The sequence below is a fragment of the Pholis gunnellus genome, assembly GCF_910591455.1.
Source record: "Pholis gunnellus genome assembly, chromosome: 20".
Taxonomy (NCBI): domain Eukaryota; kingdom Metazoa; phylum Chordata; class Actinopteri; order Perciformes; family Pholidae; genus Pholis; species Pholis gunnellus.
The window spans coordinates 14,432,913-14,455,495 of NC_136547.1; the positions used below are offsets into that span (position 1 = coordinate 14,432,913).

Consider the following 22,583-nt stretch of genomic DNA (forward strand, 5'->3'; position numbering starts at 1 on the left):
CTGCTGGCACTTCAGGAACGTTAGCTCTAAGTGGAACTTTACTGGCTCATTTATTTATACAGTCTTTTGTTAGTTCCCTCTGCTTCTCCACATATTCTCTCTTTATGACACTCTATTTCACTCAACTTAATCCCTACGTTGAATGTGCAATTTGCAAAAGGATTTTCTGATTTCTTTTGCATCGACAGGTCCCATCATTGGTCTAATTTCACACCTAGACTGAAGAGCGGAGCTTTTGAGTGGTGGGATTGTTGGAGCTCTGAGAGGAACAGAGTGGTGCAATGTTGCAACTGCGAGATGTTGAGTATATTTAGTTTTTCACCTAACCTGTGATACAATACTTAAGATTTCATTTTTGGTTTCCTCACTGGTGGTCAATCAAGTGCAAAATACGTCTTAAAATAGTTTAGCTCATGTGTATGTCTATCATGTTCAGCATGTTAACATACTAACATTTGCTAATAAGCACTAAAACAAAGTAGGAATAAGACGGGATGCAAATAGCTGTCTCTAGTGTCAAAGTCAGACACTTTGTATATCCAAACTTCCTGCTACGAGGTTTTAACGGGTCCGTATACTTCCTCCTTTGCTTTGAAGAGAGGTCTGTCAATGTTTGCATGGCTACAAGATGTATGCTCTCAAGAACAACTTACACACAGATTGAGTGATTCATGATTTTCGAGAATATTCGCAGAATCATTTCATTTCAGACCTTTCAAAAGGTGACACACCACTTTTAGAGTAAGACAACTTATAGCACTCGTAGCAATAACAAAAGTTGATCCGAGTCAAATTGTAACTAATCCAATGACCTTCAAGCTGAATCTATCCGCCTGTGGCTCCAACAAGTGGGCCAAGCAGCTGGTGGACAGTGAGACAGAAAGAAAGGCTCTTGGCACCCAGGTGGAGGTGTCGAAGGCTCCCCTCCAGGGTGCAGAGCAGCATATTGCCTGCCAGGTAGAAATAGGTGGGTGAGCTCTCTACCAGGCTGGAGACAGAGACCAAAGAGAACAAGTCTCTGGGGAAACACCACCAAGCTTCAGAAATAAAAAAGGAGCTTGAGACTGGAGCTGAGTCAGCAGTTGCAGCAACAAAAAGACTTCCGTCAGCAGCAACTTAAGGTAGAAAAGGAGTCTCACGCTAAAAAAAAGGGGAATGCGGATCAAGATCTAACCCAAGTCTCTGAGGAGAAGCTTCTAGAGAGAAAAGTGAGGCCACTTCCTCGGTTTGAGGAAGAAGAACAAGGAGAGTAGGGAGAAGGAGTCCACATCCACCTAAAGCTCCTACACCTCAGTCGCTTGAGGCTTTGTGTTCCTCCGTGTATCAGTGTTAGTTTCCTCCGAGTGCTTCAACTTCCTCCCAGACGTGAAGCTCAGGTGAATTGGACACACTAAATTGCCTCAATTGGCTTCAAAAGTTTATGTGGCTGTATTTTGTCGTAGTGATAAAGCTAAGTGGTATTACACGCAACACTGAATGATTGATGTTTAAGGACAGCAGGATTGTTGGAGACTTTACTGGGTTTATGTGTTTTAGAGCCATAGAGCCTCTCTTTAGTGATATTTAAATCAATAGCTGTAACTTGAATAACCCCCTATAGCTCACTATCCATTTCATTTGAGTGTCTGGATCGTGTCAAAATATGTTCCACAAAAAAAACAGCGAAGAAACAAAATGATTTGGTTGTGATAATAAAGAAAAGAATTCCCACGTGCACACTCACTCGGACACCCTTGAAGATGCAGACCACCGCTGCCGTCTGTGCGGTTACCATGGCGATATTGAGCCATTTCCTCCTCCTCAACCCCGAGTGGTGGAATGGCAAGCGGTGTGGGACAAAGGTGAGACGATGGTCATGGAGAGAAAATACACGAGTTGGACGTGAGGAGGATTGTATTGGAGTGAGACACACACACACACACACACACACACACACACACTCTGACCTTCCATCAGCTCTGTAACGACAAGGCAGCAGTGCCATTCAGGGTCAATTAACGACAAAGGCATCCCTCTGTTGTGTCACACTAGTCATTGTATCACTGCTACCTTGTCATATATATGACTCATGGATGAACAGCAGGTGTGAGTGGAAGGAATGACAAACAAAACAGTGATGCGGTGCCTCCCCTTAGTGATCACTGTTATCTTAAAAATCCTGTTAAATCCTGTCTCTGGCTTTTCAAAATACACATTGTCATTTTATCCTTTTGTTAAAATAAAAAAATATTAGTAATAGCAGCTTTAAGTAAAGTATTTTAATACCGATCACATGCAGTATTTCAGACGCCACTCCTGAATTAACATATTTACAGATTACGAGTTGAGTCTGTACCAATGCCTCGTACTAAGCTCAGTCAGCAATGTAACCGTGGCTGTCAGATAATGTGATGAACAAATTAAATCTTTTGCTTTGGAATAGAGCTGGGAGAAAGTACAAAATGAAATGAAATGAGGTTTAGTACATTGTCCTGCTGATACATGATCTGCATACAGGACTGCCTGCTGCAGTCTGCATCCATATGACTGACAGGTGACACTTATTCGGACACCTCACAGATGGCCATGTTGCTGACAGGCTGTTGTGACAGAGGTGGACTTTGCAATGTAAACAGTGAGCTGGAGTCGGAGTGCAATGAATTAACCTGATGCCAGGTCCTCAGGAGCTTTCTTAGGTCTGTATATTTGTGTATCAGCTTAACTCGGTGTGTGTGTGTGTGTGTGTGTGTGTGTGTGTGTGTGTGTGTGTGTGTGTGTGTGTGTGTGTGTGTGTGTGTGTGTGTGTGTGTGTGTGTGTGTGTGTGTGTGTGCGTGTGTGATTCTTGTGAGGCGGCTCACTTTCTCTGACAGCAGTCCTTTTGTGTCTACATTGTCCTGAGCTGCTGCAGGTAATTTCCCCACCTATTGTCACCTTCCACACTCCCAGGAACTATAATTCAGCTCTAACCGAGCGAGAACAGTACAGCTCTGTCGAACGCCGCTTCAGTCAGAGTGAGACAACTCCGGGAGTGAAGGACGGGTGGAGCGTGTAATGGTTTGGGGGCTTGTTACACCGTGCTGCGACTGGGAGGACTGGGCCTGTGAATGGAGATACAAAGGCTGGTATGAAGCTACTGTTTAGGCAGATGTTGCCTGTAGTTAGATGTTTGGAAAAATATATATATAAATAAATGCCTTCACTGGTTGAGTTACAGCATGTCTCTGTGAAGTAATGTCAGAGTTTGTGATTGCTGGCTTACAGGCGATGCACTAAGACTTTGCAGTACTTTGACATACAGCAGTTCATTTTACAGTAAAGCTGAAATAGTGTAACATATTTGACAGCTGGCTGTGTTACTGCTGCTGCCAAGGGGGAAAAAGAAAAGAAAATGTATTTTAGTAGGTATAGGCTTGTGGGAGGCAGCAAGAATGCATCCAATGGCAACATTGTGGTGTAGATGAGTGATCGCTGTGTATTCCTGACGGTGTTACAGTTAGCTATGGCAGAGATCGGTGAGGGGCTCTGGCTGCTTGAAGGCCGACTCGCACCAAACCACTCCGAGCATTCGACTGCCTCTGTGCATTCAGCCAGAGGCTGCAGCCTGTCCAACAGGAGTAGCAACAGGACCCCGTTGACTAGATTAATGTTGGAGGCGAGGCGACCGGCCAAATACAGGAGTCAAGGAGTTTGGTTGTGTTTTGTCAGCAGCAGGGGCTGAAGTTTTGGAACAAGGCCTGGGTTTGGGTTAGGTTTGGTCTGGGTTTGGCTCCGGTTTGTGGATGGAAATTAGCTGAAGTAGGGACCAGAGGTGGAACCGGAGCCAGGGTACTCTTCGTGTTTTTGTCTGGAACATCCGTGTTTGAGAGTGGGTTATGGGCTGTGGTCAGGGGATGAAATGGAAATGTTGGAGTGTGTGCAGTTAACGGACTAGCTTCCCTCATTCCAGTGTTATATTCTACCTTGGTGGACTGGCAAAACCCTCTCCTGCTTGCTCTGTCTGACAGCATTCCTAATAAGCTGCACGTCCATTCACTCTTCATTTTAACAGCTGGACCATGAGCAGGCTCACAATAAATGCAAACCACAAGAGAGATGTCTAACAGGAGGTAATGGGCCACTAAGGGATTACGTGGTTTTGAAGGCGGAGATGTTGCAACCACTACACCTTCTCTGGGATTTCACAGCTCTTTAAGTAGACCTGTCTCAGAATTATAATAACACATTTTTCATTTTGGGTGACATGAATGTCCCTTCGCTGTAACTCTCGAGTTTGTTTGAAAAAGATACAGATATAGCACTAACTCACGAGAGGCTTGGCCTGAATGAGCTATAAAGAAAACAACACACTACACAGTGATGATCATGTGCACTGAGTAGATGCCTATGATATGTGCCAGCATGTGATTAGTTTGAAAGGCAGAGGGAATTATACTTTTCTTTCAACTGTCATGTTATTTCTTCTTGTGTGTGTTTTTTTTTAATGCACAATAGGGAAAGGCAGCAAGAACAAAACCATAAAATTGACTGTGACAAAATGTTGGGAATTGGGAATACATTTAGTGGCATTGTGCACTGTGTAACCTACTTTTACTGTGGCAACAGGGTAAAATAATATGCAGTTACATTATTATGGTATGATATGAGCTGAATATTTGCATTTCTGTGACAGCCGTCAGTTTGAAGGCTTTCATCCTCAGACTTCATTTGTCTTTCTCCTTCTCCCCCCCTTCAGAAAGCAGCGTTCACGAGGGAAGCAACGACAACGATGGCAGCATCTGTGGCAGCGACTCCGCCTTCTACAAACAGAGTGAAGGTGAGAGAGTTTTTGTGGGAGCGCAGACGGGTAATTTCCAGCCACAATTACAGTGTAATCGACATTATCTTTTCCACTTTACAGTCGTTTCTTGCCTGCTGGGTTAGCAAAATTGATTTTTTTTTTTCCTGCATTTCTCCCCTTTCCCTTTTTCTTAAAAGATTGAGCTGTTATGTTTATTGCTCAATAATTGTTGCCTTAACATATAGAGACCATTCTGTAAAGGGCACGTGTGTAAGGGAGGGAGGGAATTGAAACACAGAGCAATGGTTCTTGTTTGATCATTAAACTACACACATATTAGAATTCACACAAACACACACACACACACACATAAATCCACAAGATACACATAAAACCACAGACATACCGCCTCGAACAAATGCACACACACGCGCAGATTAAATGATAGCCTCCTACACACCACACATTTAGACACACATGCACAGGACACATGCCATTTACTGTGCTAACACAGCCCTTCATACACATATACAAAAGGCAAACAACCACATTAGCTCCAATCTAATGATGACGCTTATTTCAATTGTTTGCCAGTAATAATGAGTTGTTCATGCAATGAGATAAACAATTTAGTTAATGGCAGATCTTGAGAAGCCCACAAACAAACACTGCGTGTGTGTGTGTGTGTGTGTGTGGTGTGTGTGTGTGTGTGTGTGTGTGTGTGTGTGTGTGTGTGGATCTGTTTCCATTAAACTGTGCTGTTCAAATGGACATTTTATACTACATTGCATTGCTTTCTATTGCATTGCTTTCAGAAATAAATACGCTTAGATTTCAACTGTTCTGTTGGCTAAGGGAAGCTAGGAATACAATTAGTTTAGAGCTAAAATTCTCCATCTATTTAGCATTGCACTTCTATAACACTGTCCATCACAATGGCCCAAAAAAGTACAAAAATGTATGCAGCAGAACCAGAGATATCATCTTTTCTATTCCACATGTTCTCCTTCCTTGTCAAAACCTGCCACCTACATTACCCATAATGCAACTCGACCGCCAACAGTCTGATCAGAGATTAAAGCGAGCGGCAGGAATGTGTGTTAGGGGATGAAGACGTTGTTACACTGGTGAAATGTTTATGTGAGGCTCATGTGTGTGATATCAGGACACAGTATGGCAGAGACGCTCACAGTCGCCCTGCGTGTTGCTGAGGAGGCTATAGAGGAGGCCATCGCTAAGGCAGAGGAGTTCAGTGACAGCTTGGTGAGACACCGCTCTGTTTCTACTTCCTTTCTTTTTCTCTCCGTCTCCCTCCTCTCTTTTCCATTTGCCCCTCTTTTCTATCCCTGCTTTCTCTGTCATGGCCTCTTGCTTCTCTCCTTTCAGTATCAGCGGGATGCAGTCATGGTTTTTGTGTTCACAGACCCGCCACTGGTTATTCAGTCACTTTGAACCAAATATATGTGTGTGTGTGTGTGTGTGTGTGTGTGTGTGTGTGTGTGTGTGTGTGTGTATGTGCGCGCAGGAGAAGCAGAATGAGGTTCGGTATCTGCAGGACCACAAAGAGGAGCTCATAGAGGAACTTGCCACAACAATTGTACAAAAGGTAGGTTGAGTACGTTTTTATTTGTTTGTTTTTTGTATGTGAAAGTGTAGTTAACCTTATTCAAACGTAAATAAACACGAGACAATGTAATACTTCAAGGTCCAAACTCTGTCTTCCTTTTGCCAGTTTGACTGACAGATCAGTAGACCAGTGTAATGTTTAATAAAACGATTTGCATTAATGTAACATTTTGTTAGAGAGAGGGCACAGGAGAACACAAAGAATTAAAGTTATTTTCTTCTTCTGACATTGAGGTCGCAGAACCATTTGAGAAGAGGATGTCTTTGAATTTGATATCCTAGTTTCAATTAAGATTCAAATGACAGTATTGTAATTTGCTTACACAAAGTAAAGTTTGCAGTTGTGTGATTGCTTTCCATTTCTAATTAACATTGGTTGCCCATCAAGTCTTTAAAGGTGAAATGAAAAAAATTCAACATTTCAGCTTCGCTTTGAGGATGCCGGTGCATAATATTACATGAAAATTATTTTAAAAGTTTCATTATAGCAGATTATTCATGCCTAAGTGTAGATGTAAAATGCTCTTATGGAATTGGTTTTTTATGTTCCAATTTGCAATTATTGTTATTATTTCTTATTTTAACAAAGTTTGCTTTATTCTTACATACCTCACAGCTTTCTCACTGGTTCTTCTTCTCCCTCCTTTCTTTCTCAGATCATCCAGAGGAGGAAGCGTTCAGAGATGCAGACAGAGTATGACTTTGTCTGGCCTCAGACTCCGTCTTTGATCCAGCCCAGTGAACTCCCCTCTCCGTCTCAGCCTCACGCTTCTTCCATAGGACCACAGGACCCCCTCAAAACCTCCTACTCTCTCTGGGTCAGTCTCTGCTTCCACTCAAACTCTTAAAAGAACAAAAGACAAACACCATCCATATCCGTTGAAGTCAAAACAAAAGTGCCCCGTCGTGTCGGCGGGTGTAGAAGCATTTGTTCTTCTATCGTGCACCATGTGTTTAAAGAACGGTGGTTTGGTGTTCTCACTTCATCTCACAGCACATACGGTATAATCTTCCTCTGGCTGCGTTCTGGTATGTCTTCCACTGGGCGGACCAGCCGCCGTCTCTGAGTGTTTGCCAGCTTTAAAAGACACAGGAATGTTGTGTTTGGCAGAAAATCACTGTAACTTGTTAGTAGCACCGGTCACATGTGGTGACGATGTGGGCAAATTAAGCTTTGTATTGTGATCTCTTTCTTTTCCCGATGTCGTCTGTGGATCTTGTAGCTGTTGCATTGAAAGCCAGTGGTGCGGGGCTTGACTCGCATGAAATGTTGCATGTTTAATTCTTAAATGAATCCATAATATTTTAATGTACTCCCTAAAAAACGCAATAATGTGTAAATTAATGCATTAATATTCCAACTAGACACATATAAACATTAAAGAAACTCATTTAGAGGATTGTTTGGACTTGGCAGACAGTTTTTTGCTCTTTGAATTTCATCAAATAGAGTATTTCACCATTTTCCTCGATTGATATAAACCAACAAGCAACAAAATAGACCCCTATCTGCATGGCTGATAGCTCTTTTTACATAGTTTGAAGAGTTAACAGTGCATTTTCCTGCATTTTAAGTAAAAGCAAAGCATTAGAAATATTGCAATGCGATTTTAACCAAATCCTGATTGATACCATAGAGTGAGCCAAAAGACAATCCAAAGACAGTTTACCTGTTTCACTAAATGTTCCAGGTTTGAGAAAAGAACACACACTATGTTGACACCCAAGTTACAGGAACACACACACACACAGAGAAATAGCACACGTAGTAACACAAATCTGCAATGTATGCACACCTGGCAGTGGTTTGTGCTACTAGTAGGCAGGGACTCATGGAGATTTGTCATCGTCCCTTGTGAGAGCAAAGCATCAAAGCTGCGCTCCTCTGACATTGCCGTTCTGTTTCCCACTGTTTCACTCAGCGAAGATCAAAGTCCCGCGAAATACGAGGGGATCCCCCTCAGCTGCTCTGCCCGCCATGGGACGGGCTCTGTTTATCAGCTCTCTGCAAACACACTCACTAATACTCTATGCACGCAAATGCACACTAAAATCTGTGCTGCCTTAACATGGATCCTTTGGGTAATCTTAATGGTGCATCCCACCCACTGTAAGAACTGATATTTTCTTCTCTGATTCTTCTGTCCCCGATTAGACAGCTCAGTCTATACTTGAACATACCTGTACCTGCATCAGTCCTTTCACTTGATGATAAATCAAGATCAAGACTGGATGTTCAGCAATAAGATTTGAGTGTGTTTGTGCACCTGAATCAGGTTTAAACCCCCTCTATGTTGCTCCTTTCGTTCTCAGTGGAGCAGCCTCTTGATCTACATCATAGTGACGTACAAAGTAACCCTAAACTTAAATGAGTCCCTTGCCAATGAGAGGACTGGGGAAATATCTTTTTTGACAACAATTTTTATTATTTAGTTTCTCTCATTATAAAGACATTTTATCATCATGCATTAACAAACACACACATGCATACACACATAAAGAGAGACTTAAAGAGCCTCTGCTGTCTGCCTTGTTATTTAGTTGTTTTCTAGCTCCATCTGCTGATCAGATTGCTGACTCACAGCCACAGTTGAACAAAATTGACAGGAAGTAGACTAGCCAGATGGGCCAAGTGCTCTCCTATCTATTATGTAATTACTATACATGGATATCATACAGAATATGTGACAGTTTGTGGCCACTGTGCTGTTGCCTCTGTCAAAGCAGTAATAAACCGTCTGAAGTACCTGCTATATTTCATTCATGACAGCATTTTGTTGCTCACAAACCACATTTGCGTGTCTCAAACCTGCGTGCGTTTTGATGCGTGTGCTTGCAGCGGTCACGGTCAGCGTTCTCCCTCACCAGTGACGACTCCCCGGAGAAGGGTCCAGAGGAGGAGGAGGGGGCCGGGGCAGGCGGCGGCTTGCAGGAGTACGCATCTCTGAAGAGGGAGGGCAAGGCCACGTCCCTACCTACCTGGAAGAGTGTCGACCGCCTGGACAACTCCTGTAAACATCACACTCACAGACTCTGTTTAATGTCAGTTAGCGAGTCAGTTTTCCTTTGAGTCCTCCTTTTTCCAGATGCAGATGAAATTGTGTGTCCTATTTGATATTCACAATGCATTGATTCAAGCACTTCCTGCTAATATCTTAATGATGCAGTGCATAATAGGGGGAAATATTGGAAGACAGCACCACCATGTTCTTTTTAAATGTATAGAACTTGCTCACTTGTCATCCATAATGCTTTTGTGGAATTTAACTGTGAAGTATTTTAACTCATGCCCATATAAATAATCATCTGGCACCCTAAGGGGTGTGATGATAAAGTTGTATCAGAATGGGAATGACATTTACTTGCTCAAAGATTAAGGCAACATGACTCCTTTATTGTTTTTTTTTTGTGATAATGGAAATATAAATCATGATTGGGTTGTATTTACTGCTTCACTACAATTTCTAAAGGTCATACTGACCTGATTAAGTTCTACTTTAAAGTAGTTATGCTGCAGCCAAACACTCACCCCTGATGGCTTAGAAGGGAAAAATAAATGTCAGTGTATAGGCTATTTTGGCAAAACCTGACTAAATACACCGCTTCTGCTGTTGCCACTGTGACTAATAGAAGTTGAGGTCGCAGAGCCTATCCAAAATGTACCGGTGGAAACAAGAGTTAGTTTCTCTAAACTTCCTGCTGTCTGTTCATGTTCTCCAGGTGCATCCTCAGTGCTCCAGAGCCCAGACGGTAACTGGATCGCTCTGCACAGCTCTCAGCTGTCCCGGCCCAGCCTGCTCACCAAGAGGAAGAGCCTGGTGTTCAGCGTGTTGGAAAAGGAGTCCGGCGTCGTGTCGGCTTACGACGAGATGGGATCCGACTCCGAGGAGAACGACGAAGGCGGCTGGGGTGCGGCGCTGCGGCAGTTCCGGCGCAAGCTGTCCGATGAGACTTACTACACGGACTCGCAGCACGACCCGGAGTGGACGTACACCCAGCACCTTCCCATCACCTCACCGTCCTCTGGCCAGTACACCAACACAGAGACTCTCAACTCAGACTCTGAGGCCTCATCCGTGCTGTCGGCATGTCCTCGCAAAACGCCTCACAACCTGCTGAGGAGGAAAGGGCCGCCGGACACACACCTGCACCCTCATCACCAGCCGCTCTACCACCAACACCTTCACCAGAACTACTCTCCCTACCCACTGCACTCAGAGGCACTGGACGTCAACTTCAACCCCAAGGTGAGAAACTTTGGGTTGTCTTATATAAATAATGTGTGTTGTATAATTAGATGCAATGAATTTGCTCTGACACTCTGTCTGTGTCTCATTATGTAGCAGGTTGAACATGGAAAAACTCTAGTAAAGTACCAATACTACAATGTAAAAATACGCCATTACAAGTAACATCGTGTTCAAAATCCTTCTGAAAACTACAGAAGCCAAATGTACTAAGTTATCCTTTTTTCCTTGGCTTCTTTGACCGAAATGTTATAAGATAATGACAAAATCATGTTTTATTCCCTTTATATACAGCTAGTTTAGTCCAGTGATTCTGCTCCACAAATCTATAAAAATTGATTTGGACTTTTCTGTGATCTTTGCTCTTTTTGTGAATTGGATAAAGTCGGATAAATGTAGTGGAGTAACAGGTACAGTATTTCCCACTGAAATGTTGTCAATTAGAAGTTTAAAGTAGCATGAAAACACTCAAGTATGAGTACCTCATAACTGCACTTGAGTAAAAGTACTTGTCTGTTCCCAGGTGATGGGAGACAGCAGCGAGGCTGAGGAGAGGCAGAGCGATCCGGTCAGAAGATCACGGCGACGCAGGAAAAGCAAGAGAGAGTCGTCTACAGAGCAGAGCAAACCTGGAGGCCAGAGCTACACACAGTCCATCTACCCATTAGTGCAGGTAAGACTTCTCCCCTGCAGTTGTAACTAGTGTTAGTAACTGACTTGAAATCCCCACCAGGGAGAAATGTAGTGTAACACATTGTTTCCCCATTGGGAGGCAGATGTGATCTGTCAGCAATTCTGTAGTTGCTTTTTACTCTTTTTTTTAAATGATGAGGATTTGATATATGCTTACAGAGTTTGTATTTATGTCCCTTTGTCTCCCCATAAAAGGAGAACAGTGGTTTTCTACTCAATGCCCTTCTCAAGAGGGGTTTAAGTCAGGAAGAGTCCGTACCTGACACTATGCCAGTGGCCACTGCTGCAACAGACGCCTTCAAATTCGACGCCATGACACCCGAGCCAAAGGACTCGGACACAGTGGCCCCAAATTCACTGGCCCCCAGCCCTCCAAAGCCCCACTCTCTGGCTCCGGGGTCCCAGCACTCGCCCAGCAGCTCAGGGCCAGGAGACCCTCTGGAAGAGGAGCTACGATCCAGACTCAGCCAGCTGGTCAGCCGTGCCAAAAGCAAAGACAGCAGCTCATCTGAGGAGGAGTGCACAAAGCGGCCCGCGGACAAACAGACGGATAAAGAAAGCGACGGACAGAGAGAGAAGACGAGGCCAAAGGACAATGAAAGAGAAAGGCAGAAGGGAAGCGACAGATTAAGAGACAGGACCAGCGGTAAGGAAATAGAGAAAGCAAGTGAAACAGTGGAACAAGTGAACGGACAAGAGGTGAAAAGAAGTGAGAGACTAATAAAGAGTCCTAGGGAGAGGAGGTTAGAGATAGGAGTGGAATGTTTGGAAGAGAGTGCAGATGACCAGGAGCAAAAGAGAGGAGACAAGAGAGAGCCGCACAGGCAAAGTAAGAGACAACATAAAAGAGATGTGAAGAAGGAGACGGGCCAGAAAGGGGGAGCACGACGGAGTGGATCCAGCGCAAGTTCCCCTGCTGTTACACCTTCTTCCCAGGAGGGGGTGCTGTCAGACAACCAGGTAAGGAGAATAGAAGCAATTACAGTAGATTTGTATCCACCACTCATCTTCTGCTTTTGGTGCTATCTGTCTGCCTTTTGATACATTTATTTTTCTTTCTTTCTCACCCTCGAAAACTCTTCGTCCTCCCATCTTCCTCTCTTTATTTATACGACAATCACTGCTGTCCTTCTGCGTCCCTCATCCTGTGGTTTCCCTCTTTCTCTGTGCTTCCCTCTTTTTTTTGGCTGGTCTGTGTGTTCCTCTGTGTGCGTGTGTGTCAGGAGGGACAGAATGATTTGGAGCAACAGCAGAGGCTTCAGTTGCTCTCCTCTCTCTTACAGCAGGTGAGATATTGGCTAGAAAGCAAAAGGGTTCTGTGGTGTCTTGTGCAGGATGCCATGCTTGAGAACATACAACTGTAATTAAACCTCCATCTTACCATGCATACAAACATCACACACACACACACACACGCATCTGTGATTAGGTTGAATGTCCCTGTTGCTAGTGGTGTATTTTTTTCTTATTTCTACAGGTAAGAAAGCTCCAGGCCTTTGCTGTAGTTGCAGAAAATGATGCAGCTGTCATAGACATAGAGTAAAGTGGTAACATTTTAGGTGTTCGGCCTTCTAAATCCCGCTTTGCAGTGATTTTCAAGAGTCATACTGGAAGACATCCATCACAGAAGAGCTGCAAATATCATTATTTTTTATTAATAAAAGCCTCAAAAGGTCAGAATGCAAAACAGCCACAAGCCCAGCTGTGTTTTGTGTGAGAAGCAACCCTGTGCTGTTGCTATAGTTATCACTTTCTTCATGTGCGTGTTTAACCATTGATGGAGCAGACAAAGGCAGGCGGGCTTAAAGTTTACTACAGTAAATTGTAAACACAAATAGCTCCTGAAATGCGTCGAGCAGGAGTATCCTATAAATGGATGTAGGTAAATGATAAGCTCCTCTTAAAACACGCATGTTACTAATTTTAAGCAGGTTCTGTGACTGTAGTGTGTCCATACTAGAAAAAGAACAACATAAACCATAAATTAAACAGAAAGATGTAAGTACGCTGACTCTGTGTGGTTTAGCTTGAGTGTGCTGTTAATGTCCGCTGTTGTCTAGCAATACACTGCACAAAGAAAATAAATGAGCTAAATGTTTTCCCCTTGGGAATTTAGATTGACAGTGACTTTCCAAAGTTACAGTTTTAATGACGTGTCATTATTTTCCTGTAATAATTGTACATTGACTACTAGCTTGTATACTAACTACAAAACATGTGAAGTATGACAAAGTGTATACCTCAATGCTGTAGGTGCATTATTATGAAATTGGGACATAGTTAAAGTCTAGACATCTGAAATTTACCACATTTCATAAACTTGATGTAGAATGTACCATCCCTTATGTTAAAAGCAGTATTGTAGTATTGATATTTCCACATAGTAAATCCAGGCCATTCATGCGCTTATGGTCAAAACCCACACAGGCAGGTCGATAGGCCTGTAAAATACACACACTTGGACAGGCACTTATGCGCTCGCTACCTGTCCTATCTGACCTATCTGAGGCGTGTGGGTCGATGTTGGTCATTAGCCGGGCTCATTATAAGGGCTCCTGTGAGTAATGCTTATCTTTTACAATGTGTATGACACATTTAGTGTGATCTATTTCTGCAGATTTGTTCAGCTCCCTTTTTAAAACGGCCAGGACGGCTCAGTTTGATGTGAATAAAGGAAAACGCGACGATGACTGTGATATTTGTTGCTTTTTATGCAAAATAGAAATGCACACGACGTAGTTTCTAAACCTGCCGCTGATTACAGATATTTCCAAAAGCTACATTTTGTGTTATCAGTGTTTGACATTTTAATATGTTTAGGACTGATGACATGTTTAATCTTGTGTTCTGACTGTTCGTGGTTTGTGACTGCGTTTACGTCTGGATCACAGAGTGAATCATGACTGGTTCTCAGGAATCTCGCAGGATCATTTCAGACATTTCAGTCATGGACACACCACTTTGAGAGAGAGATAACTTTGAACAGCGACGTCAGTCAGAACACGTATCGCGACAACGAAAGATGAGGGAGACTAAAAATGAAACTGACCTCTGTCTGTGCATGTCACACTTAAATACACACCCAATGCAAGTGTGTGTGCATGTATGCATGTCTGTCTCTCTCTTTCTCTCTCCCTCCCTCTCTCTCATGTTTACACACTCACAGAGAGACAGGTGCACATCCTGGAAGGTGTTAAAATGATAGCTAGTTTGAAAGTGAGGATTCTTGATGTGTTTGAAGGTCCAAAGTTTCTGAAGTATTTGACTTGGCAGCACATTTTCTTTATAGAAACATTGCAGAGGTCCATAACAAGTTGTAAATGTAGAACTTAAGGTGGTCTTCAAAATATTTTAGGCGGTTTTCTTGTTAATCTACCAAAAAGGTGTCCCTGATTACCTGACGTCACCGTGGTTAACTTGTGAAGAATTACATGCAACACACCACTTATATTTTCTTTACTTGCATTATATTTCTTTGTCTTGATATGGAACCAAACTACGTTTTTATTTTCGCTAAGTTTATCTTTCTACATCAGTATCAGTGTGACTTCTATCTCAGACTATTTGATGAGAACATCAGACTCTTACCAACCATCCATTTTTTTCCTCCATCAACCGACCCAAGTCAATATCTCAGACCATCCATCTCGGCTTCTCAAGTCTTTTTAAGATCACTGAATAGTGATTTTCTTTTTTCAAGATAAGAGGTTTGGTTTGCTGCCTCTCATCTCCCACCCAATACTGTATCATGTCGCCACCTAAAACTCTTCCTTTCACACTGCCTGTCTGGCTGAGAGAGGGATCAATACGCCTCCGATCCCACTGATCAAAGCTTCAGCCAGTGATTCATTCATTATTGAATTACATCCGTCTCTCTTCACTGCTCTTTTCTTTTCTTGCTTACTGTTTTCACCTATTCATTAAAAAAACGCAGCTTTCTTTCGGCATCCTCATCATTGAATTATTTTTCATCAGAGGCGGCCTGAATTTGTAAACAAGTTTTTTTGGGGATTTGGATGAACAAGCTGCTCTTATTTGACTGGCAAGCGAACACAATGACTAAACATGATTTTTTTTATTTGTCTTGGTAAATTATCTTGATATAGTGGGAGATCTCGGCCAACTGATTTGTCCATACATTCCAGAATGAATGAACTGAGCCATTGACATTTAACACTTTTTCGGAAATGCATGAATCTGCATGTTAATTTAAATTGTTGGTGTCTTGCTTGTGATGGACATACAATCCGGGATATAAGCAATAATCTGAAATATGAAAGCTGAATGATTTCCTACACCCAAACAACATATTTGCTATCCTTAAGCTGACTGTTTAGGCTGCAATAATAATAATATATATTCTATTCACTGCAACATCTTTTAACTGATCAAAGCCTAAAAAACAAGAGACGGAATTCTCCTCCGGCTTCGTCTTTAAACCTCCTTCACTCCCTTTCCTCCTCCTCCTCCTCCTCCTCCTCCGTCCTCTCTGCTGCATTTCTCACCTCCAGTTCTTTGTTCTGCACCTTTTAGATTGCAAGCATGTGCATGTAACAGAGAAACAAGTGACGAATGTGTTTATGGGTCACCTGCACAATTGTCTTTTACAATTACTGAACCATGCAGCTTGAGTACATCGTGCTGATAAATACACAAACCTCTCAGGTTAAGCCACATTAAGTTCATTTGTGTCCTTTCATTTTCAAATGGTGATTTCTAACATGTTTTTCCCCTAATGATTTTATAATGTCCCACAACTGTGACTGAATGAAAGATATGTTCTCATCTTGTGCATCACGTCCTTTTTGCTCCCAACATCACTTAAAAGGTTTCTCAATATGTGTGGCTTTTAACTTACGAACTATATTACTGACTGCTGGACTGTGTGTGTGTGTGTATGTGTTCTTCAAATGAAGCAGAAGTACTCGGCGGCCTCCCTCTGCAGCATCACCACCGAGGTGCTGAAGGTTTTGAACGCCACAGAGGAGCTGATCGGTGAGGCAGGAGGCGAGAGCTACACCCCATCTGAGTCCATGAGTGCTTCTCCCATCTCCAACAGCTCCGAGACCCGCAAGCTGGACCAGAGGCTGACCAAGATGGAGGAGAATGTAAGGATGTTCTACCCAATAAGAAAAGGTTGTGGAGATTCAATGTTATTGGAAACTGAAGCTCGAACTAAATGTTTCTTCTTCCCCTGACAGGTGTACCTGGCTGCTGGTGCCGTGTACGGGCTTGAGGGGGCGCTGGGGGACCTGGAGCAGTGTGCCCGCGGTATTAAGAGTGGCACCACAGACACAGAGCTGGCCTTCCTGGAGGACCAGGTGGCCACCGCAGCTGCTCAGGTTCAGCAGTCTGAAATACAGGTACTGGAAGATGTGTCCCTTTTTCTCTGCAGCTTTATCTTCAGTTGTGTTTGTGCCAAGCAGACAGCAAAACTCAATGATACCGTAGATATTTTTTATGTTGTATTCAATTGCGCTTTTAAATAAAGTCTGTGTGTCCTTTCAAGATTTCAAACATCGAGGCTAGGATATCAGCTCTGAAGACAGCCGGGTTGAATGTGACTGTCTGCAATCATTTCTCCAAGTTCAAGCCAAAGGCAAAGGTAACTCACTGCCCCAAGGGTACCCTACAACTATCTTCGTCTGGTTTTGCATGCTAACATTTTACCATTAAGTACTGTATGTTAAGTAACATTTTACCAGAGGACGGACCTGTAGTTGGTAGAAACGATGTAGGCCCGTCCCACTGAGGTTTTGTGGATGTGCATACAACTTACTACCAATTATATAACTAAACCTGATACTGAATAAAAACATATAGCTGCAAGTCAGGATGATTGATGAAGTGTGTGATACAGATACTCTGATTACAGCCTCAAACCCTGGACTCATCACGCCATCAAAGGAGGAAGCTTCCAGCCCCTCCACTGAAAGGTACCAAACTAGTTAGTCTGCACAGTGAAAAACCCAAACCGCTAATGAATTAGGTTAAACAAAAGTAACGTGAATCCTCTAACCTGTGCTGACTTATGCAGTTTACTGTACATCATTAATACAAAATCTTCTATCCAGAAACACTCAACAGCCTTGTGCACACATGCTCTGAGTGTGCAACAAAGACAGCTGGAGATGGGGAGTGAGACAGAGACGAGGGGACCCTTAGTTGACACCACACATTTCACACTTTGTCCTAAAAGAAGAGATTGGCATCTAAATGGATGTAAAAGTGAATACATCTGGTAAAAAGGGACTAAGTAACTGAAAAGCTCCATTAGATGTAAAGCAGCCAAATGGAAACGGGCACAGCACAGGAGGATAAGGCTGTTTTATCAACCAACAAGGAGTCTGTTCCTTTTCATGTCAGTGAATGGCCTTTTTCTGTTGGGGCTGTCTTTATTTGCATTTCTGTCTCTTTTCTTTCTTCGGCAGCATTCATACAATAGCGCTGATTCAGGGTGGCTTTTTCAGCACAGCTCCAAAGACAGACAGCAGGCTGGACAATGGGGCAAAATCAGTGACCAAGACATGTAATCATATCATTGATTCGCATGTCCTTTTTGTCACTCCATCATGCAGTACGCTCAGAATGTATGACTGGGAAGGCTGTCCTGTCATTTAGATAATAGTTCATAATAGTTTCTCTTTTTCTGGACAACCTATGCTTTTTGCTGGAGATACCTTTTTAAAAGTCTGATTTGCTAAATGCTGTTGTTTTTGTTTGTTTTTTTGCATTTCAGAAAAGTTGGAGCCCGAGCAGCAGGTTAAAGTGTTTCGGCCATAGTTACAGTCAGCAGCACAACGAATCCCTAAGGGCCGCTTTCAGAGCCCCAGGGACGGGGGCCCGTCTCATCCAGTGCCTTGACCCAGTGTCCGCCTCCAGCTCCAGGCCAAGCAAGGGGCCAACACCTGCCCTGTGTGACCCACCAAGCACTCAGCCCTCAGCCCAGGCACGGTACCCCGTCAGTCGAATGCCTCACAGAAGGGATGACTGTCTCTTTCCTCCTTATTCTCCATTTTCTCCTCCTCCCCACGCACATAATATCAAGCAAGGATGACTCAACAGTCTGTGCCTCTGCCTTAAACATCTGCAAACACTCCTCATGACCCAACTGAAAAAGAATATCTGTACAGACAAAAATAACTCTAATTTCCTTTTTTCTATCTGTTTGCAAGAGTATTGTGATTTACTGTATAATGAAGACGTGGAAAAATCATGTGAAACTTTCTGTGATTCAGTGTCCCAAAAAGAGGCTGAGCCGTGTTTTATACTGCATCTTCAATGAAATGTCATGAGGAATCCCATCATACTGTAAGGCCCTTCAGAACTCTTTTGGGTGATTCTGCGTTTTCACACACAGACACACACATACAGTAAGCAGATGGTAATCGTCATTTGGGGAACTATGTTGCACCTTTTGCCATTTTAATCATTTTAAGGATTAATTTACATACCAGAAAATGAGTGTTTAGATACACAATTGTATCGGGGCCAAAATATTTTTAGCTAGATGGCAAAAATGGAACACAAAGCACACTTGAGAACTTTGTCAACAGCCTCAGAAAAATAGGCAGAGGAATAATTTTGGCTTAGTTTTTTTGCCAAGAGTTACAGGAGAAGAACAATACCACAGTAATGTCACAGTGAATATGTAGCCTGTTAGCTTGGCTTAGCATAACGGCTGAAAACGATGGGCTAGCTAGCTTGACTCTGTTCAAATAGGTAGAAATATTAGCCAAGCAGCACTTCTAAAGCTCACTGATTAACCTATAAAACGGCCGATATTGTTACCTTCAGAGAGAGCCAGGCTAGCTGTTTCCTCTTATTTCAGTCTTTAAGCTAAGCTAGTCAGTAGTATTTTTAGTGTAGCCTACAGACACAAGAGGGGCATACATTTTATCATCTAACTCTCAGCTAAAAAAAGTCCAACTATTCCTTTAATAATAATTATAAAGAATAACTGGAGAAGTGCTCTCCCTTTTATTAGAAAAGGAAAACGACTGATCAGTAGACACACACACACACACACACACACTACAGCCTTAATGTGGAAGCTTTCCCATTGAAATGAGTCAAAATAGGTTTTGAACAACAGACAAACTCTGCGAGACACAAGTCTTTGTTTGACATTCAGGTTTGGTCTGACAGCCTTCCCTCGTGCAGTATTCTTCAACCCAAAGTCATTTTCTTTGTTTACTCTCAAAAATCGTGGCCTTTTATTTGAACAAAGAGGTTTTCTCATGTTTCCCCTTTGCCGGGTCATGTCCGAACTTTTGTTTTACATTCAGATGATCCTGTAAAGATTTTTACATAATGAAGTCTGACGGGCTATATAAAAAATGCCATGAAACCATGATTTTGTTACAAGCAATTTATTTTTGTACTTACTGAACATTTTTATGCAATACCACTGAAACAAGTACTATTGCAAATTAAAGGCTTTATTCTCTCCTCAAAGAAGCCAGTCAGTCCTATCAGACTCTCTCATGTGTGATGACTCAAAGTGCTTTCAGTGTATGCCTGCATTTACCGTTTGATATTCCGCCAGTAATGACGATGGTAAATGTTACAAAAACATGGGTGACAACAGGCATTTTTGGAGCGGCTTGTACGATTCATACTGTATTTGTACTCCTTAAACACTAGATTTGAGAATACTGCCTTTCATTCTTGGGTTATTTTTCTTTACTCTGTGACCACTTACATTAGTCAGAATCTCAGTTAGCCATGCATGGTTGTCAAAGTTGTTGCTGTGGCAGAGCAAAGTTGGATTTCCTGATGGACTGCTTGAAGTAAAAGGTGTGATGTTCCGTATGAATGCTCTTGCCCCTTCTATTGGTGACCTTTTCATCCCAGTCTTTCACATCTCGGGTTTTGCACATTGATCCTGTACTTTTGTCAATCTTGTTCTGCCGGAGGTGTTGATGTATAAAAGCATGTTTCTGGTTTTATCAAAGTTGATGTAAAATGTCCCACGAGAAGCACAGCCACAAGGGTCCAATCATCAGTGTCCAGTATTTTTCTAATGTAAAAAAATATATATTATCTCATCACAGAATTTATTAATATATGTATATGTGTGAAAAGATGGATATGATATAGAATAATATGTGTATTGCCCAATCATAGTTGAAACCAATCTTTCAGTGTTGTGTGCAAGAGACTGTGTATAATTGTCATAACTTGTAAGGCTGGATTCGGACAGGAAGTCTAATTTAATGTGTAACTGTGTCCCAGATATTCACACGGAGCTAAAGACAGATCTTGCTTTTGTTCCTGTTTAAATCCAGTGTGAATGACTACGATGAGGTTCACGGTGCACAGCTCCACAGGCGGGCCATTCACTTCAATGGGCAATCGTTTGTTGCGATCCATATGTTGGGGAAAATACTAACAAGCAAAAAACACAGTTTCTCTATGTGCCACAGTACTCCGAGACAAAATATGTATTATGAAATGAATAAAATTTGCAAACGTAAAGCTTTCCCTTTTGAAAGAAACGGTTTGTTGTGCACCTGCAAATACAAAGTGACGAACAGACATAATCACAACATCCTGGTTTATTAATCAATATAGAATGCATTTTTATGTACAGATATCAAGGATCCTATCAACCAAGGCCCCATAACAGACACCAGAGAGAAATACAGGTAAGAGCTAGAGCAGACGAGTTTATAACCTCAATCAAGATTTTAAAAAATGAAGACACTCTAGAGTTTGTAGATGAAGGGAGTAGGACTCGTTGTCACGGTAACCAATCCCTGTCCTCCCCATCCAGCACTTCCCGGAGGTTCTCCTGGTTTCTGAGGCTGTTGAGCACCAGCCCTAACGTCCTGAGGACAGGCTGCACCCCTCTGCTGCCCAGAGCCTCCACGCTGCTGTGCCTCTTGCCGAAGCGCCCGATGGGTCTCACCCCACGCCCCACGTACCAGAATGGGTCTATCTCTGGACCTGGACACCACACCAAGAGCATTAATGGAGCCAATTAATATATATTATATTAACAGAGTTCACTTTTGAGTGACAATGAGTCCATTATGTGTTCCTGAAAATCATAATTCTTGTTACCATAGGAAAAAGAGTGGTCCATACATTCAAACTTTTGTCTTTAATATATAATATAGAATTTTGTCTGCATACACTGTGTGGACATAGATGATTTTCTAAGCTGATTTGATGCATGCATGAACTAGATGGAGAAATTATTTTAAAGTAATTGCGATACAAGTACAAATTAAAATGGATACATTTACTGAGTATTACTGTAGCATTGCAAAGTATATAGAAAATAGTATAACGAAACATTCACTCTTAAACCTCAGTTCAATGTCAAATCAATTCAAAATACATTAATATGCTCATATGACCATAATACAAATAAATAGAGTAATTTGTAACAAAATAACACACTTGGTAGATTATATGACAAACTAGTGTACCACAAATTGGGCATAAGGATATTCCTCATTCTAAACTAAGTTGTTAAGCATCTCTCTTTAAAACAAATAGCTGATTGAATGCAGTATAAACGACTCAAACAGTAGTCTAACATACTTAATTTCTAGAAGTTAAATGAAATAGTTAAGAGTAAAGAAGAAGGATATTTTCAAGTATTTTACAACAAATCCCTATGGGAACAAAAAGTAGAAGAAAGTCACAACTAAGAGCCAAAAACAGACGATAAACATTCTGTCTATTCTAAAACATGTCTTACCATTGTTCTGTCTGTCTTCTTAAGCCTCATAAATATCCTTCAGGGTTATAATAAAGACACAAAACCACGTCTTACTTCTGTTGTCGACATTGTGAACAATGTGGAAGTCGTGCTCGACCGTGGTGCTGTGAGCGCCGCTGAAGCTGGAGGAGACGAGGAGGAGGAGCGCCAGAGATGCGGGCAGCCAGCGGCTCGTCAGGACGCAGTGCCGGACATCAACCGCTCCGCACGGCAGCATGCTGTGGAGTCTCTCAAGGCACTAGAGAGGACGGATGGACGCTGGTCAGTAAAGTATCACACACTGTTCAAGGACACTGAAAACAGAAAGATTAGTAAAACAAAGCCAGGAAAAAAGTTGAAACTGATACAATTAGACTTAAAAATAGCGTGATGTCATATAATATAGTAGGAAATTATTTATAAGAGATGAAAAATACCATGACATTGGATTAAGTCATTTAAATCGTATTACTAGGCACCAAAAGCTTATATAATGTTATAATTATCAAAAAAATACTAGGATTTAAATATACACTATTGTTCCCA

General features: G+C 42.2%; 2 protein-coding genes across 2 annotated transcripts in view; one reads left to right on the forward strand and one right to left on the reverse strand.

Annotated features, from left to right (window-relative positions):
• The window catches only part of myripb (myosin VIIA and Rab interacting protein b), a gene marked incomplete at its 5' end in the record, with an annotated part of 85,702 nt that extends 67,585 nt beyond the window's left edge, over positions 1-18,117 (forward strand). Inside the window, 14 exons of the mRNA XM_079180996.1 lie at positions 4,713-4,793; positions 5,923-6,020; positions 6,283-6,363; positions 7,040-7,201; positions 9,223-9,394; positions 10,104-10,630; positions 11,154-11,303; positions 11,519-12,283; positions 12,547-12,609; positions 16,243-16,431; positions 16,525-16,686; positions 16,833-16,928; positions 17,199-17,259; positions 18,063-18,117. Coding sequence (XP_079037122.1) covers positions 4,713-4,793; positions 5,923-6,020; positions 6,283-6,363; positions 7,040-7,201; positions 9,223-9,394; positions 10,104-10,630; positions 11,154-11,303; positions 11,519-12,283; positions 12,547-12,609; positions 16,243-16,431; positions 16,525-16,686; positions 16,833-16,928; positions 17,199-17,259; positions 18,063-18,106 — 2,651 coding nt within the window. The 3' untranslated portion in view covers positions 18,107-18,117. The remainder of the gene's footprint in view (positions 1-4,712; positions 4,794-5,922; positions 6,021-6,282; positions 6,364-7,039; positions 7,202-9,222; positions 9,395-10,103; positions 10,631-11,153; positions 11,304-11,518; positions 12,284-12,546; positions 12,610-16,242; positions 16,432-16,524; positions 16,687-16,832; positions 16,929-17,198; positions 17,260-18,062) is intronic.
• Positions 18,118-21,068: 2,951 nt separating this feature from the next.
• Positions 21,069-22,275, reverse strand: prlh2 (prolactin releasing hormone 2; the record flags this gene model as incomplete). The annotated part of the gene is made up of 2 exons (XM_079181796.1): positions 21,069-21,274; positions 22,113-22,275. 2 exons carry the CDS (start codon positions 22,273-22,275, stop codon positions 21,069-21,071), a joined length of 369 nt encoding a protein of 122 aa, XP_079037922.1.
• Between the last annotated feature and the right edge of the window lie 308 nt (positions 22,276-22,583).